The sequence below is a fragment of the Pteronotus mesoamericanus genome, unplaced genomic scaffold (assembly GCF_021234165.1).
Source record: "Pteronotus mesoamericanus isolate MK-2021 breed Mesoamerican mustached bat unplaced genomic scaffold, CSHL_Meso_final contig_1193, whole genome shotgun sequence".
Lineage (NCBI taxonomy): Eukaryota > Metazoa > Chordata > Mammalia > Chiroptera > Mormoopidae > Pteronotus > Pteronotus mesoamericanus.
This window is the reverse complement of record NW_026555039.1, coordinates 432,358-449,817: the sequence shown is the minus strand read 5'-3', so window position 1 is coordinate 449,817 and position 17,460 is coordinate 432,358. Positions and strand designations below refer to the sequence as shown.

The 17,460-nt window shown below is 64.5% G+C and overlaps 1 protein-coding gene across 1 annotated transcript in view; it reads right to left on the bottom strand.

Annotated features, from left to right (window-relative positions):
- The window catches only part of CHD5 (chromodomain helicase DNA binding protein 5), a 53,268-nt gene that overhangs the window by 9,962 nt on the left and 25,846 nt on the right, over window positions 1-17,460 (bottom strand). The window contains exons 11-31 of the mRNA XM_054583322.1: window positions 17,186-17,397; window positions 15,275-15,406; window positions 15,081-15,189; window positions 13,764-13,955; window positions 13,486-13,686; window positions 10,853-10,990; window positions 10,649-10,770; window positions 9,809-9,982; window positions 9,308-9,449; window positions 8,088-8,219; window positions 7,533-7,650; window positions 6,442-6,566; window positions 5,137-5,368; window positions 4,846-4,956; window positions 4,413-4,585; window positions 3,538-3,712; window positions 3,055-3,147; window positions 2,783-2,871; window positions 2,325-2,458; window positions 1,733-1,877; window positions 1,182-1,341 (exon numbers count right to left, since the gene is read on the bottom strand). Of these exons, the coding sequence (XP_054439297.1) occupies window positions 1,182-1,341; window positions 1,733-1,877; window positions 2,325-2,458; window positions 2,783-2,871; window positions 3,055-3,147; window positions 3,538-3,712; window positions 4,413-4,585; window positions 4,846-4,956; window positions 5,137-5,368; window positions 6,442-6,566; window positions 7,533-7,650; window positions 8,088-8,219; window positions 9,308-9,449; window positions 9,809-9,982; window positions 10,649-10,770; window positions 10,853-10,990; window positions 13,486-13,686; window positions 13,764-13,955; window positions 15,081-15,189; window positions 15,275-15,406; window positions 17,186-17,397 (3,109 nt within the window). The remainder of the gene's footprint in view (window positions 1-1,181; window positions 1,342-1,732; window positions 1,878-2,324; window positions 2,459-2,782; window positions 2,872-3,054; window positions 3,148-3,537; window positions 3,713-4,412; window positions 4,586-4,845; window positions 4,957-5,136; window positions 5,369-6,441; window positions 6,567-7,532; window positions 7,651-8,087; window positions 8,220-9,307; window positions 9,450-9,808; window positions 9,983-10,648; window positions 10,771-10,852; window positions 10,991-13,485; window positions 13,687-13,763; window positions 13,956-15,080; window positions 15,190-15,274; window positions 15,407-17,185; window positions 17,398-17,460) is intronic.

Here is a 17,460-nt window from a genome sequence, read left to right as displayed (position 1 = left end):
CAGCAAAGAGATATCAGAGAGAAATAACCCGACTGAGGAGGGGCAAAGGGTCTGAAAAGCTCTTTCTCCACAGAAGAGGCACAAGGAAGCACATGGGACGCTCACTGGCTTCACCATCAGGGAAAAGCAAATCCAAACTGCAGTGGGGACCACGAGGGGGGGCGGGGCCTTAAGCACAAAGTCAGGTGACGTGCTGGCAAGGAGGTGGAGAAGCTGGGACTCACACTGCTGGGAACAGCAGAATGGCATGGCCACTGTGGAAACAGGGTGGCCGTTCCTCAGGGAGCTACTCCCCATGACCCACGGAGTCTGGCCCTAGCTACGCACGCAGGATAAATGGAAACGCACATCCACACAAAAACTGGAATGCAGATGCTCAGAGCAACATTGTTCCCAACAGCCAGGAAGAGGAAACCACCCAAAATCCATCAGGTGACGAGCGGATGACCAGGATGTGGCCTGTCTGCATGGTGGAATATTACTCAGCCACGAAAAGGAACGAGGTGCTGACACATTCCACAACGCGCATGAACTTTGAGAACATTACGCCGCGGGAAAGCAGCCCGGCACAGACCGGGCCGTGTGGCTCAGGCGGCTGGCGCATCACCCCATACGCCAGAAGGTCGTGGGCTCAATTCCAGGTCAGGGCACGTGCCTAGGTTGTGGGTTCGGTCCCCGGGAGGGGCACGTGCAAGAGGCAGCGGATGGATGTTTCTCTCTCCCTTCCTTGCCCTCTCTCTAAAATCAATAAGCATGTCCTCAGGTGAGGATTAAAAAAAGAACCACATATTATATGATTTCATTTATAAGGAATGTGCAGAACGGACAAATCCAGAGAACCAGGAAGTAGGTGAGCAGGTGCCAGGGCTGGAGTATCGGGGAGAAGTGGGGAGTGACTTGCTAACAGGGACGTCTTTGTTTTGGGGGCGACAGGGGTGATGGTGGCACATCGCTGTGAATACACTAGAACAGCACACTTTGTCGAAAGAGAATGTTGTGATGTGTGAATTACACCTCAGAGCTGTCATTTAAGAGAAAAACTCTCCGGAGAGCAGCAAGTCTGCAGACAGAAGCTTCGTGGGGGGAAGGCCGCCCTTTGTGGAGTGTGCGGAGGACTCGGGGTCTGCCACGGCCTCACCACCCCGTGACCCAGGCGCCCCGCCCCCCATCCGAGCTCAGACCTGGCAGGCCCGGCGGGGCAGGCAGGAGGTGAGCGGGGCTGGCGGGCACGGGCGTGTTGGGGTCCGAGGAGATGACCTCGCCCAGCTTCTTGCCCTCCGACCCCTCAGGGATCAAGTCGGGGGTGCTGTACTTGCCGTTGACGTGCTCAAACTCCTGAACCTGGGGCCGGGGAGAGGGGCGGAGGGAGGGCGGTGGTCAGAGTTCAGATGGAAGGGCCTCCGAGCTACCAGTGTGACTGGGGGTGTCCTGGGCTTAGGGTAGACGCCACCTCAGCCCACGGTTGGCCAGGCCAGACGCACTTCTGACCACAAACGCCTGCGCCAACCCCCACGCCAGCCCGTCTCCCTGTGCCCTGGGCCCTGCCATCCTGGTCTCCAGCACCCCCAGACCACCACCCGGAGAGCCATTCTGAGCCGGGCCCGAAGGCTCAGACCCTGGGTAGCCGTGTGGCCCGAGCCAGGCACTCGCCTCCGTGCTCTGACCCCCCAGGAGCATGCCAGGGCCGCTGGGCAGCCCCCCGGAAGGGTCCGCCAGAGGCCGACTCACCCACCTTCTTCCTCACTAGCGACATGACGCCGATGCGCGTGAGCACGTGCTGCCTTGAGAGGCCCTCGCGGGGCACGCCGTCCGCGAAGGTCTCGGCGCCGTCAGCCCCCGGCTCACACAGGTGCCGCATGAAGAGGGACACATAGGCTCTGGGGTGGGGGGGACTGGGGCTCAGGGAGTGGGGGGCCGGCAAGGACCCTCTGCGAGGGCTGGCAGGACCCCCGGGGACACCGCCTGGCTGGAATCGTCATCCAACCCCTGCCTCCCCACCGGGCCTCCTGGCTCAGGCCCCCAGGGAGGGGCGGAGGGGCCTCCCCTGGCAGGGGCACCTCCTCGGCCAGCCCTCGCCCCTGATGACCAGACCCTTCTCGCCGCCGGTAACACAGCTGCTCTAGAGACGTGGCCGGTCAGCATTTTCTGGAAATCAGCTCCACCTAGGCCTGGACCCTGGCCACCCAGAGACCGGACGGCAGTGACTGCCCAGGCACCCTGAGCCCGGCAGGAGCAGAAACACTGCTGGACGTGTGGGCTCGCCCAGCGGGAGCCTGGCCACTGCGGGCCGGACGGCCGCAGCCTGAGCCCCGCATTCCCTTTACCTAAACTCCTTCTCGCTCTTTCCTCGAAGGTCCCGCACCAGCCAGTGGGAGTTGAAGGCGTCCTGGGGCGGCATGCCCCAGCGCATGATGGCGTTCAGGAAGGCCTTCCGCTGCCGGGCATTGAAGCCCAGCACCTGGGAGGGGCGGGGAGCGGGGCGGGGGGCAGAGAGCTCAGGAACGGGACGAAAGGCACGGGGCAGGAGGCAGGCAGAGGGCGCAGAGAAGGCAGGCGCCCCCCCACCCCCCCGCTGCGGCAGGACAGAGGTTGGAGCCAGCCCCAGGGTCTGTCCCAGCCCCACCCCCACCTGGTGTGACCCTGGGCAGACCCAGCCCTCCTGCCTCCCATCTGTCCTCCGAACCCCGGGGGTGGCAGCGGGGGTGAGCTCTTTGTTCTGAGGGGGGACGAGATAAATCGGGGGGAAAGGAGCTGGGGGTGTGGGGGTGCAGCCGGGCCTCACCTCAATGTTGCCCCCGACGCGGGCGAGAAGGGGCGGCAGGGGCTTGTCCCTGTCACTCTTCAGCTGCCTCCTGGATTGTCGCCGACCACCTGGATTGTCGCCACAACCTTTCGGTGGGGCCCTGACCCCCTCCCCGCCAACTCGCCCAGGGCTGGGCCCCCCCAGGACCATCTCCGAAGCTGCCCTGGGGCCTGTCCGGGTGCCCCAGTGTGGCCCAGGCTGGCCGCCCGCTCCCCGACACCCAGCCCTGGGTCGCCAGCACTCGGACTCACTCTGCCCTTCCGGCCTTTCCTCAAAGTCCTCATCCTCGTCCTCGGAGCCAATGGAGTATTCAGACTGGTTGTCCGAGAGCTCGTCCTGCCACTCTGGGGGGCCCGGCCGGGGGCGCAGAGTGAGCTGTGCGAGCAGCAGCCCCCCGAGGCCCCACACCCCGGCCCACCAGCAGGGACCGTGGAAAGCACCTTCCTGTGAGCTCCCCTAAAAACCCCGGCAACCCAACACCACTTCATAAGGTGTCAGACCGTGTTTCACAGCCGGGGAAGCTGAGCTTGCCCGCGGCCACACCGCTGTCAGTGAAGTCCCTGGCCCGCTACCCATCTTGTTCCCGGAACACCCAACCCACCCCCCGCCCCCAAGCCCCCTTTCTCCGAGAAGCCCTCTCAGCTCAGGCCACTCCCACACAGCCCCTGCGCTCTGGCCCCAGAGGACTCCCTACCCTGGGAGGCCCTCTCTGACCGCTGAGCCCGGACACGCACCCTGGTCCTCCTGGGATGTGTCGTTGTAGTTGACCTGCTTGCGGATCCGCTTGCCCTTGCCCAGGTTGCGGGCCAGGTCCTCCTGCTGCTGCTCATAGTGGTGCCGGAGCAGCTTCTCCCAGTAGTCGGGGTCCACGTTTTCCTCCTGCTTGATGATCTCCCGCTCCACCTCCTCCTGGGGACACAGGCACCAGGGGTCCGGTGAGGATGGGGCCGGCAGGTGGGTGAGCAGCAGACGCAGGTGCCAGGGGCTCAGGAAGGGGGTGCCCAGCTGGTGGGCACCTCCGCACACTGGGAGGCCTCATGTTGCCTCCACCACACCTCACATTTTAGGGGCTCAAGGATGAATTGAAAAGCCTGCCTACTCCAGGAAGCCTTCCCTGATCTGCCCAGGTTCCAGCCCCCACCATGGTCACCATACTCATTCATTCATTCATTCGCTCCCCAAGCCCTTCCTGCCCTTGTGCCAGGCAGTGCAGTACAGAGTGGAATAAGCCCCAGCTCTGCCCTCGGGAGCTCTGCTTTCAAAAGGAAAACTGGCATGTGGAAGGAAAATTAGCACCCAGGGTCTGCTGAGGAAAGACCCAGGAGCTGGCCTTTGGGGACCACAGGGGTTTGCTGGGTGGACAGGTGTGACAGATGGAGCGATGGCATGTCCTGGAAGAGGGAGTGGCCCAGGAGGACCTGGTGCTGGCCCTGAGCGTGGAGCAGGAGGAGCACCACGCAGGGCTGTAGGCAGGGGGAGGGCGGAGCTGTGGCCAGGCAGGGCTGCAGGGGGCGGGGCTGCAGGGGGCGGGGCTGCAGGGGGCGGGGCTGCAGGGGGCGGGGCTGCAGGGGGCGGGGCCACAATCGGCAGGGCGGGGCCTCAGACTTACCACGCCATCCTCCTCCCGCACCACGTACTGCGCCACCTTGAAGGAACTCAGGTACTCATTCATGTTCTGCAGCTCCGTGTCATCCGTGGCATCCTGGTTCCGGTCCAGCAGCTTGGAGATGGCCGCATCGTCATAGTGAATCACACTGCTGTCCTCCACGTCCTTGTTGTCACCTGGGAGCAGACAGGGTTCAGAGGGGGACAGACGGGGGTGCCCGGTCCAGCCGCGGGGCCCCACGGGGACTCCTAACCATGTTTCTTCAGCGTTCCCGTGGGGCTGCCACAGGGAAGCGTGATGACCAGAGGGCGAACCCGCACCCCGACGGCCCCACTGCCCACCTCGCAAGCGGGGGGCTAGAGAGGCGGGCAGGGAACGCGACAAGACGCCAAACAGGTGAAGCAAGGCGGGGGGGCTCGGCGGGCGTGGCCCCTACCTGGCGGGGTGCTGCCATGCTTTTTCTTGGCGCTGGCAGCCAGGGTGCCCCCTTTGGCGGACTGGACGTCGGGGATGGGCGTGACCGGCCTCTGGCCCTGAGACATCATGCCTGTAGGGCAGAGGCGGAGCGGCTGCTGGCGGGGGGCAGTGCCCAGAGACAGGGCGCTGGCCTGGCCCACCCCGCCAGGAGACAGGGAGGGGGCCGCAGAGGCCCGAGGGGCTGGAGGCCGGGGCAGGCCCGGGAACGGGTGTGTCTCACGCAGCCCCCCTCGTCGCCCTGGCCACCCACCCTCGACGTCATCCTTGAAGAGCTCCTCTGTGCCGAACTTGAGGATGTCGTCCAGCTCCTGCTTGGTCATGGAGCCTGACTTGGAGCCCAGGCCGGGCCGCACCACTAGGTGTGTGAGCATCATCTTGCGCTTGGCCACCTGTGTGATACGCTCCTCCACCGAGGCCCGCGTCACAAAGCGGTAGATCATCACCTTCTTGTTCTGTCCGATGCGGTGGGCGCGGCTGAAGGCCTGGGGGCGACCGGCCGCTCAGCCCCGGGGGCCCGGCTGAGCACTGGGGGCACAGGGCCAGGCCCCACGCGGGGCGGGGGCAGCGCGCCCACGTGCACTCGGGGGCATGCGCTGAGAGGGACAGGCCATGGGACTTGGTGTGGGGATGTGCGCGCCCCCGGGTCGCCGTGCTCACCCCCTGACCGCGTGCAGTCTCACAGGGGCCTGGGGGCCTGGGGGCCTGGGCAGGCGGGACTCCGCGTGACTGCGGGTAGGCGGGGGTGCGTGCGAGGGGCAGCGCGGCCAGCGTGGGGGATGTGAAGAGGCCACACGGAGCCCTGATGGGATCGTGGGGGGAGGGGCGCCGCGCCTCCCTGGACGTGAGCCGGTAACGGGGCTGCTGGAGGCGCACGGCCACCTTGCGAGGGCAGCAGCACCCGACACTGCCCTGTGCCCTGTGAGGCTGAGGCTCTGTGCTCTGGGCTGCTGCCGGATGTTACCCAGCGTAATGACACCTCGGGGGTGACTGTGCGTGGGCGCATCCACACTGACAAGACGAGCTTGTGTATGTGCCCCCAAGAGCATACGTGTTCCGTGTGTGTGTGTCCCTGCCCCAGGTGGGCGGCCAGGGGACATCAGGGTGTGTCTCTGCGCCCACAGCCCCCAACCTCCCCACCTCCCCACCAGCTTCCTTTGCCCCTCCCTCCTCCTCCTTCTCCTCCCCCCCCCAGACTCCAGCAGGCCTTGTCCCCCACTCTGTTCTCCTGTCCCATCCCAAACTGGCCCCCTTTGAGTCTCGTGACTGACCCCTCATCCTGCCTCCCCCCGTGGCCGTGGTCCTGAGGGGGACGAGGGAGACCAGGGCTTGGCAGCCACACAGACCGCTGTGGGTCCTTGGACACATCCCCGCCCTCCCTGAGCCTGTCTCTTCCTTTGTGCAACAAGGAGCTGGAGGGGTGGGCAGAGCCTCCGCTACCACCCCAGGCCCCTCTGGGGGCTAAGACTCCCCAGGACTGGCCCGGGAGGAAGTGATGTCCTGAGACATGGGAGGGGGGGCCCCCAGGGCTCAGCAGCTGGGCTTCGGGGCCACAGACCTGGATGTCATTATGTGGGTTCCAGTCCGAGTCATAGATGATGACCGTGTCCGCCGTGGCCAGGTTGATGCCCAGGCCACCCGCCCGGGTGGACAGGAGAAAGCAGAACTGCTGGGCCCCAGGGGCTGAAGAGGAGAGGCAGGTGCTGGCAGGTGAGTGAGGGGGCGGGGACAGGTGGAAGCAGACGGGGGGGGGGGGGGGGCGTAGCGGGGGCAGGCGGGAGACAGGAGGAAGCAGGGAAGGGGACTCTGCTCCGCTACAGGCTACGAGAGCCACCCCCATCAGAGCAGTGAAGCCAGGGGGGCTGCGGTGGGGGGCAGAGCAGCCCGCCTGAGCCCCCCAGGCCCCCCTGCACTACGAGCCCTGACCCGACAAGAGGGGCCAGAATGGGGAGGGAAGTCGGCTTTCCAAGCCCCGACAGACAAAGACCACACTGCCAACAGCCTGCAAATACAGGCAGGGCCCCAGACAAGGCGCTGGGGCGCTCGGTCCTCCGTGTCCCCCCTGCCCAGGATGCTGTGAGGGCCCCAGGACCACTCAGGGTCACAGCCCCGGCCCTGTTCTGAGCGTGGAAGCCGAGAAGCAGCCACAGACCCCAGGGAAAGGAAGCCTCTTGCTGCAGGCCGGCCACGAAGGCGCCCGGTGCAGCGGCCCCTCCCTGCGCCACAGCCCTCCGGGCCTCCCCACCCTCACCTCGCCGGCCTAGGGCAGGAACAGAGCATTGGACGCCTGGGGGCATGCGGCCCTGCCACGCCCCCTCTCCGTCAGGTGGGAAGCACTCAGCTCTGCCCTGCACTGCTCACAACCAGCGGCCTATCTGGTGCCCATCGGCAGCCCGCAGGCCGGCCGGCCCCTCGGAGCCGGCTCCACATAGTAACAAAGGCGGTGCGTTCCTTCCCTCTGCCTTTGTCCTTGTCTGTTCCCGGGTCCTGAACAGGTGTTACCGACCGGGCCCCTCAGCCCCCAGCAGGCTCTCAGAAGGTTCCATGGAATGAATTCCTTTTAGCATCAAACTAAGGGGCAGCTGTTAGGACCTAAGGACGGGTCTGCTTTCCTGGGGTCCCAACCCAGAGCCTCGGGTGGGCGGGTACCGTTGAATCTGTCGATGGCCTCTTGCCGGAGACCCCCCGTGATGCCACCGTCAATCCGCTCATATTTGTAGCCCTCGTACTCCAGGAAGTCCTCCAGGAGGTCCAGCATCTTGGTCATCTGCAGGAACACGATCTGCCTGAGGGGCTGCGGCACAGCAAGGACCCCCAGGGGGCCTTGGCCGGAGACCCCACAACAGCTGGGGAAGGACAGCGCAGCCTGCAGAGCGGGGAGGCAGGCAGCCCCCGCAGCGTACCTGACCCAGGGAGCCCTGGGCCGCTCACTCCGCCAGCCCCACAGCCGCCGGCCGGAGGCACACCCCGGGGCGCGGGCTTCCCGCTCTCGCCTCACGGGGTGGAGCCCCGGCTGCTTCCTCACCGTGCATGCCAGGCTGGCAGGACGTGGGGGCCTGTCCACCTGGGCTTCGTTTCCCAGTGCTTCCTTCACCCCACCCCCCGACATCCCAAACGACTGGACTCTGCGCCTGGAGGGCCCACCCCTCACTGCCTACAGAGCTCAAGCCGCACCTCCTTGTGAGGCGGAGCCTGGCAGCTCACCTGGGAGAAGATGAGCACACGGTGCCCTTCGTCCCGCAGTTTCTTGAGCATCTTCTGCAGCAGCATGAGCTTCCCTGAAGACTTGACCAGGGAGCTGCCGTCATAGGAGCCATTGGGCAAGACAGGGGCTTCCTGCAGACACAGCAGAAGGCGGGGCGTGGGGGGGCACCCTCTCCTCTCCGGCTCTGCACCCACGGGCCCCGCAACGGGCTGAGCACCGAGCCCAAGTCCAGGTCAGACCAGGCTCAGCAGAGACGGCCACGCCTGGGCCACATGTGCCCAGCACCACGGTGCCAGGCAGGGCTCAGGCTTGCCGGCCCTGCCCTCCATCCTCCTGCTGCTGACACCCGACTGAGACCAGAGACATCCGCGAATGACGAATGACACAGGGTTTTCAGAGGAGCCGGCCTTCCCAGCAGGAGTGTGGCCTGGTCTCCGCAGTCACTGAGGGCGCACCAGGCAAAGCCAAGCCCTGAACCCGTGCTGGGCGGGAGGTCAATCAGGCCCCTGTCACGCCAGAGCCATGAGAGCAGGCTGGGGTCACCCAAGCACAGCCTCCCACCCCTGACGCTGCGCTGGCCTTCAGTCAGGGGTGGGGGTAAACTGCGGAGGGTTTAAATTAGAGCCGGAAGAGCAGCAACAGCAACCAGGGCTCTGTCTCTGAGAACCGCCGACGTGCCCGCTCCCCGCGGGGCACCTGATGGGCACTGTCTCATCTGGCCCTCACCCTTCCCAGTGGGTGCTGCTACCATCCCGTTTTATAGGGGGAAACTCAGGCTCCGAGAGGGCCATTAAGTCTGTGGAGACCACAGGGCCTACGTTGGGTATGACCCATGGTCCGGTCTCTCCCTGGGGACCCCCAGCCTTCCTGACCCATTGGTGGCTGAGTGCAGCCAGGTCAGCCCTCAGAACCCTGGCCGGGGCGGGGATCTTGGGGCGATCCAATGCTGCCCAGTTCTTATGGGTGATGGGAGGGGCCAAGGGAAGGAGAGGGCCTACCCAAGCAGTAGACAAAAGGAGGTGTTCAGAAACTTCTGGCACAATGGGGACCTGCATCACCTGCAGGTCCTCAAAGTCGGGAAGCACCACAGTAGCCACAGACATGCACCGTGGTGGCCACGGGGCACCCCCACATCAGCCACGGGGCACCCCCACATCAGCCACGGGGCACCCCCACAGCAGCCACGGGGCACCCCCCACGGCAGCCACGAGGCACCTACCACGGCTGCCACAGGGAAGAGGTAGGGATGGTTGCAGCACTTCTTCAGGTCCATCATGATGTTGAGCAGCGACACCTGGTTCCCACCCCCCTTGGAGTTCAGCGCCTCGAAGTTCCGCGTGAGGATGAACTTGTAGTACTTCCTGTAGCGGGCACCGAGGAGAGGCAGGCTAGGCACGCCCGGCCTCCCAGAGCGCTCTCCCTCCGTCCACAGAGAGACAAGGGGAGCCCCGAGAGGGGAAGCCACCGGCCTGGAGTCACCCAGCAAGCTGCCAGGGGACCCTGAGAACTCAGGCAGCCCCAGACCCTGGTCGCTGAAGTCGGTGAAGAGGCCTCAAGAAGGACGCGCATGGGAAAGGTGAGTCGAGGCCTCGGGGAAGCTGAAGAGCCCCCCATCCACCTGGGGAGCGGCCCCGGAAAGCAGGGGGACCCTTGGGGAAGCCCAGAGGAAAGGGGGCAGGCCGCTGCAAGGCGCCGCTCCCTGGCCACGCCCCCGACTCACTTCTGCATCTGACTCAGCTCCACACGGACGATCAGCTCCGTCTTGGCTGGCATGTTCTTGAACACGTCAGCCTTGAGCCGCCTCAGCATGTGCGGCCCCAGCAGGTCATGCAACTTCTTGATCTGGTCCTCTTTGGAGATGTCCGCAAACTCCTCTAGGAAGCCCTCCAGGTTGCTGCAAGAAAGAGTTGGGATGAGAGCCAGAAGCAGGGGGACAGGAGCAGGCCAAAGCCGCTCTGCAGAGGGAGTCAGGATTGGGGTGAGGGAGCAGCCGGCCAGCCCCCCACCACCTGCCGAGGGTCACAGGGCAGACCGGCTGGCGGCGGGGGCAACACCGGCCCTGCCCGAGGTGTCCCTCCAGGCCCCCTATGCCTGTGTCGCCCCACACATCCCACTCCCTCAGCCCCATGGGACGCCTTCCTCCACCCTGGACCCCCATTCTGAGAAGGAAAAGGGGGGTAGGTGAAGACAAGGAGGCCGGGGAAGGAGATTCCACCGACCGCCACTCAGTCTTTGTCCCCGTCCCCACCCCCCCGAGCCTTCTCCCTCCCTCAGTGTCACCCACGTGGTCACTTTTGCTCTTTGCAGAAGGCAAGACAGGAGCCCGGGTGTGGGGCCGGGGCAGGACCGCTGGAACGCCCCCGGGTCATGCGGGCAAGAGCTGGGAAAATCCGGTTTCCCCCGAGTGCTCAGCCGGTGCCCCCTCCACGCAGGTCGCCTGGGGTGGGCACCGCTAACGCTCCCATTTCACCGATGAGAAGCCCAGGCCCAGCGAGCGGCCCGGCGCAGGGCCCCGACGCTCCCTCCCCCCGCCCACCTCCCCAGCCAGACTCCCGCTCACTTGAACCGTTCTGGAGTCAGGAAGTTGAGCAGATGGAACAGCTCCTCCAGGTTGTTCTGCAGGGGGGTCCCCGTCAGCAGCAGCTTGTAATCAATCTTGTAGCTGTTCAAGACCCTGAAGAACTTAGGGGAGGAGAGGGGGCCGTCAGGGGCAGGGGCAGCTGGCCCAGCCGGGGCTGCTCGGGACGAGGCGCGCGCCGCCTACCTTGGACTGGTTGTTCTTGAGCCGGTGGGCCTCGTCCACTACCAGGCAGGCCCACTCGATGGAGCCCAGGATGGCCTGGTCGATGGTGATGAGCTCGTAGGAGGTGAGCAGGACGTGGAACTTGATCTGCACTTCTTTCTGGAGGGGAGAGGAAGGAGCACTTGGGGGCAGAGCTGGGGGGCAGGCGGGTCAAGGTCTCCAGAGGCAGAGGGGAGGAGGAGGTGCCACGAGTCGCCCGGAGGCCCCGGCGCGGAGCGGAAGACCCAGCAGGCAGAGGGTTCGGCGAGGCCCAGGGCCCCCACCGCACGGAGACTGGAGGTGCCGAGAAAGGAGCGGGCCCCGTCGCCACACTCAGGACCGGCGGCGTGTGGACGCTGTGCCTCGTTCCTCGCCTTCTCTCATCCCGTCCTCACGAGCCATTCCAGGGGCACCGGCACTGTCCCCGTTTACAGCTTGTGGCGTCTCGGACTGGATAACTTTCCCCAGGGCCCCCTGGCCAGCACACGGCAGGGCCAAGGTTGGAGCAGGGAAGTAGTTCCTAAGCTTGGGACTGAATGCTACGTGGTCGGCAACTGAAAAATTTTTTAAATTTCATTGTTGAATGTGTTCCATAAGAGAAGGCCTATGGGACAATGGCGTGTGCGCCCGGGGCTTGGAGCCCAGGCTCAGGTGAGGCCCACACCACCCCGGGACTGGTGTCCGCCCTCTGCCCCTTCCTGCCTGGCAAGCACCACTGCCTTCAGTCCCCAGCGAGGGCAAGGCATGGGCAGGGGGGCACGCACCCCACGAGCATCCCCGAACCAAGGAGAGTAGCCAATAAAGACACCACGGCAGGTCAGGAGAGGGACCACGGGACAGGGCAGAGCCGTTGCCTGCCTTTCTGTTCTGCGCCGGGCCGTCCCGGCCAGACCAAGCCGGCCCTGCCAGCGCCCCTGTGGGCAGCGGGCGGACGGGGGAGGGAAGCCTCGGGGCACAGGCCCTGCCTGCAACGGGGCCCGGGGTTGCCCAGCCCTGCCCTTCGGAGCTTGGCCTCGGCCGCACTGCCTAGCCTCCCCACCTGCACAAAGGGAACGAGGCTGCGAGGAGTGGCAGACGTCAGCCTGTTCCTCGGACAATTACACGGAGAACCGGCCCTGCGCCTGCAGCTCCTCCGCATGTGGGCGCGGACCCAGGGGGACGGAGAGCAGAGACCCGAGCAAATGTCTGCACGCCCATGTTCACAGTGTTATTCGCGTTCTCCAAAAGGCGGGAGCGGCCCAAGGTCACGGGCAGGTGAGTGAGCGTGCAACAGGCGGTCCCGTCTTACAATGGCATGTGACTCAGCCTTAATCAGGAAGGAGGTTCTGGCACAGGCTACCACGCGGATGGACCTTAAGGAGACTATGCTAAATGAAGGAAACTGGCCACAAAAGGACAAATACTGTACGATTCCACGCCCATGAGGTCCTTGGAGGAGTCCAGTCCACAGTGACTGGAAGTCAAATGGGCTTCCCGGGGCTGGGGTCGGGGGGAGGGCAGTTAGTATGGGGGGGGGGGGGGGGACAGAGTTCCAGTTTTGCAAGATAAGGAAGGTTCCGGAGAGGGACAGCGGTGACGGATGCTCCACAGGGTGGATGTGCTGATGCCCCAAACTGGGCACTTAAAAATGGTGAGGATGGTGAGTCTTACGCTTATGTGTATTTTACCACAAATTTCAAAAATAAATGAAAGAGCCGAGCCGGCGGAGCATCCAGTCTATCACAGGAACCCCGTGTGAGCGCAGGCCCATCCGTCTGCGGTCCCCTCTAGGGCCACCGAATCACCCCCACGTTCAACACACAGCCACCGAGCGCCCCCTGGGGCCACGCTTGTTCCGAGCTGACGGAGAAACCAGGGTAAGATGCTCCAGGAGCCAGGACATGGCCCGCCCCCGCCGCCTGCCGCCTGCCTCCACCTCGCACTGCAGCCACGGGTCAGGCACTGTCCTGAGTGCATCTCAAAGTGCCATTGGGGACCGGCAGCGTCTGCACCGCCTGGGACCGCTCAGCAATGTGGCCTCGGGCCCCACCCGGCAGCGGCCTCGCCAGAGCCTCTCCTGGCCCTGCCTGGTGCCCTCTCACCCCTCCAGCGCTCTGGGCCGCGGGTCTGCTACCTCCAGCTCGCTGAGGAGGCTCCCAGGCCCAAAGTGACTCGCCAGAGGCCACGCAGCTGGTGTACAGGGCGGAATCACGCCCCCCAGAAATTCACAGCTACCCAGAACCTCAGGACGGGACCTTTGTTGGGCGCTGGGGCCTTGCAGGCGTAAGTAGTTAAGATGCGGTGGTGCTAGAGCAGGCTGGGCTCTGGATCCAAGGACTGGTGTCTTTAAGAGACACAGATACAAAGAGAAGACACCACGGGCCAGTCAGGCAGAGCCTGGATGCGGCGTCTGCAAGCCCAAGAACGCCTGCAGCCCCCAGAACTGGGAGAGACTGTTTCTGCTGTTTGAAGCGCCCCCCACCCCCGCGCCTGTTTATGGTGCTTTGTTACAAAGGCGCTGTGACATGGAGCCGCTGGCTTCCGTGGTCACCAGCACAGACAGACCCCGAGCGGAGACCCCCCCCAAGGGACCCGGCGCCTCCCCAGCATCCTGCCCCGGGGCGAGGGGCACTCACCTTCATGCGGAACACCTTCTTCCCACTCCGAATGGCATTGTCCTCAAAGGAGAACTCGTTCTCCCGGATCACGGAGCGACTCTCCTTATCCCCCGTGTAGGTGACCACGTAGAAGTCAGGCGCCCACATCTCAAACTCGCGTTCCCAGTTGATGATGGTGGACAGGGGCGCGCTGACCAGGTAGGGCCCCTTGGAGTGGCCCTGGAGAGGCGGACGGGCGCGGTGAGGCCGCGGCCCACGGCCGGCGTGGCCGCCCCACGCCCGCCCCCGGCCCGCACCTCCTTGTACAGGGAGTAGAGGAAGACTATGGTCTGCACCGTCTTGCCCAGCCCCATCTCATCCGCCAGGATGGTGTCGGTGCCCTGGGCCCAGGAAAAGCGCAGCCAGTTGAGGCCCTCCAGCTGGTACGGGTGCAGCGTGCCGCCCGTGCAGTCGATGTACCACGGCTGCTTGTCAAACTTGACCGTGGGCTGCAGAGGAGGCAGAGTCCAGGCGCACCCTGAGTCCCGGGCCACGGGAGCCCTCCCTCCCTCGGCGCACAGTTCCCGCTGCTCTTTCCTGCTCACTGCCGTTCAGGTCTCCGTGGACACGCCTCCTCCTCCAGGACGCCCTCCCCTTCACCCCCATTCTGGCTTAGGTGCCCCCTCAGGTCCCACCATGGCAGCCCTGTACTTCCTAACAGTTTCCTAACTGTTAGATTCTCTGACACCGCGCCCAGGTTGCGGTCACTACGCTGGTTCTGCTCGACGTCGCTTCCTCCAGTACCTGGGACACGGTACCTGCTTGACGCGGGCCTAGACCTGCTTGACACGGAGCATCACCCTCCTCTCCTTTCACCCCGCCATTCACGGCCACCGCCCCCACGGAGGCCTCCTGAGGCGCCGGGCCCATTCGCCTTCCCTGGCACCCCACGGTCCCTGGCCGAAACTCCGTGTCCTGGGTGTCCCTGCCGCAGGCCCCCAGGACATGGGCAGCTCTCAAAATGGGGGGCCAGGGCCCTTTTCCTCCCAGGGCTCGGCGCTGGCAGACACCCCAGAGAGGTCTGCTAAACGAACACGAGTCAACCATCCACTTCCTGGCGAACGCAGAGCCCCCGGAGGGAGTTGGGGGGGGGGGGCTCCTGCCCACGATCAGAGAGGAATGGTGTGTAACGGGCTGGGGTGCCCCTGGAGGTAGACGCTTTCTTATTTAAGGGCTTGGGATTAGCTCATCTAAAGTGACGCGAGCTCAGGAGCTGAGCAGATGCCGTTGCCCACGCTGGCTTTGCACAGGTAACCCACATTTCAGTTCGCACCGAAGCCAAGCCTTCGGACCCCCCTTAGCTGCCCCTCTGCATGAGGCGGCGATCCCGGACGCCGGGGAGGGAGCTCTCTCTCCTGCAGGGCGGGAGGAGCTGGGTCCTGTCACCCTGTCCCATAGGGTGCCTGGCGCAGGTGCCTGCAGGGCAGGGCCCCAGCACATGCCCCGCTCCGTGGGCCAGGTCCATGCGCCCCGGCGGAGGCCCAAGGCAGAGCCCCTGGAAGACGTGCCCCCTCCGAGGCCGAGCCTGGGGCAGCGGCCCTGGCGCCCCACCCTGCTGCCCAATTCCCGCTCACGTCCACAATGGGGGTGTCCGGCGGCTTCTCCTGCTTGTCGTCTTTCAGCTTCTTGCCCTTCTTGACCAGCCTCTTGGGCAGCCTGGCGTCCTCGCCCAGCATCAGCTCCCTGAGAGAGGGGGCGGGGTGCCGGTGAGCAGCGCTCAGGCCAGCAGGAGGCGAGAGCCCGGCCGGGGCCCCGCCCGGCAGCCCACCTGTGGCCCCAGTAGGCTTGCTTCAGGTTGTCGTAGTAGGGGATGTCGATGTCATCGATCTCCCAGGTACACTGGTCATAGGGCAGGTCTTTCCACTTGATCAGGTAGTGCACGTCCCCCTTTTTGTCAAAGCTGCAACACAGTAGACAGATGACAGACGAGGGCGGGCCACTCACAGCAGCCACAGCCGCAGCGAGAGTCTGGGAAGCACACCTTGCGAGACTCAAACCCCCGGGCCCAGGCCACAGGGCTAGTGAGCTGCGGGGAGGGGCGGGCTGGGGAGCCACCATAGCCAGAGGAGCGAAGAGCCAGCAGCCTTTCCATCCTCTGTTGCAGCCACAAAGCGCATCGGTGGGCCGTGGGGTCCAGACACAGGATTCTAAAGTTCTGAGCTGGACAGTTCTCTCCCCTGACCAGGAGAGTTTGTCTTCTGACTTGGAAGTCAAAGACCTAGAGCGGTGCCCATCTCTCAGCCCGAGGCCCAGCCGCACAAAGTAGACAAGGATGCAATTCCTATAGGTGGCATGGGGAGCACCCTCTTCTGAAGACCCCCACGCCCCAACCGGCCACAGGAGCCTGAGGACCAAGCCAGCAGCACAGAGAACACGGGGCACATCAGCCTGATTCTGGGCCCCGGCTGGGCCTCAGAGCCTCCTGCCCGACCTGAGATGATCGGCAACATAGTTGCCCAGAAACAGGCAGCTGTGCCCGCTCCCTCGGGTGGCAGTGGCAGCCTGGGGACCCTCGGGAGAAAGACCAAGCCCCAGTCACCATGGAAATTGATGCATTTTTCTCAATAAATCATTGGTTGTTACTCAGACCTTATTCAGGTAAAAAAAATCAGGAGGAAATTCACCTGCCCTGCTTTGCAGGCAGTGAGAAAAACTGCCATTTATGTTTTTAACAAGCCTTTTAATAAAGGTAAAAAACTGTGGGGTCAGTCCAGTGAGGAGCTTGGGTTCCCAGAGGAACTGACCCTATTTTTAAGGGTCATTTTCAGGGAAGGCTGGGAAAGGTGGGCGGCTTCTGCAGATTCTCCTGCCCTCTCTGGCGAGCTCCTCCAGCCCTCATCACAACCCTGCAGGGGGACGCGGGGGGCTGCGGGGAGGGAGGGGAGGGACTCTCATTATCCCATTTTACCTGACACACACAGAGGCACAGAGCGCAGAAAATGGGGAGCCAGGACTGGAACCTGAGCAGCTGGCTCAGGTCCTGAAACGTGCTGCTGCCTCTCAGGACGTCTGAGTCTGCTGGTCAAGGGCCCCCAAGGCAGAACCCATGTGCCCAGATGGGGGTGAACGGTACCCAGCTCTGAGCCTACAGCCACGCAGCAGGCACCCGGGGCAAGACTGTGCACCCACCTGTCAGCCGCTGCCAGTGCCCCCGCACCTGAGCTCCAGCACCCACCAAACCAAAGCCAGGCTCAGCAGAGTCGTCACCGAGGTGCCGGGGTTTGCAACAGTGGCCAAGGAAGTAAGCCCTGCTGTCAGAAAGTACTGGGTTCAAATCCCGGCTCCACCACCTCCTGGCTGTGTGCCTTTGGGCAAATGACTCGACCTTGCGGGCCTGTTCTCGCACCCGTAAAACGGAGACAGAAATAAAGCGCCCCCTGCTCAGAGCAGACGGCACTCAGTCGTGCTAACGGTTATAAGCAAGGGGCCAATGTGTCCATGCCCGCACATGTCAGGCTCCCCTTGGTCCTTGGGACCCTCCAACAGGTCTCAAGCACTACGTTCAGCAGGAGCCCAGAGGCACAAGGACACCAAGCCTCCGAGCACCCTACTCTGCGCCAGTTTCTCAGGCTGTTGGTTCAGCGTCTGTTAATTTGGAAGAGCTCTCCCACTGCAAGGCTGACGCGCGTGCACGGGGAGCGTCCCGGAGGCCGGGGGCTGCACCCCGCCGGGCACACACCTGTGGTTCAGGATGCGGTGGATCATCATCCACTCGGGCTTGATGCCATAGCGGTAGAAGCGCTCCTCCATCTTGGCATAGAGGGGGTCCTTGCTCTTCCTCTTCTCGCTCTTGCCGTCCTCATCACCAGAGCCGTAGTCGAAGGGCGGCGGCTCGTCCATGTCGTTCTTTCTTTGGTAGTTGCGATACATCACCGTGTGGTACAGCTCCAGCTGCGCCCGGGCAGGGCAGACGTTACCAGAGGGAGACTCGCCATGGCCCCCCTGTCCTCCGAC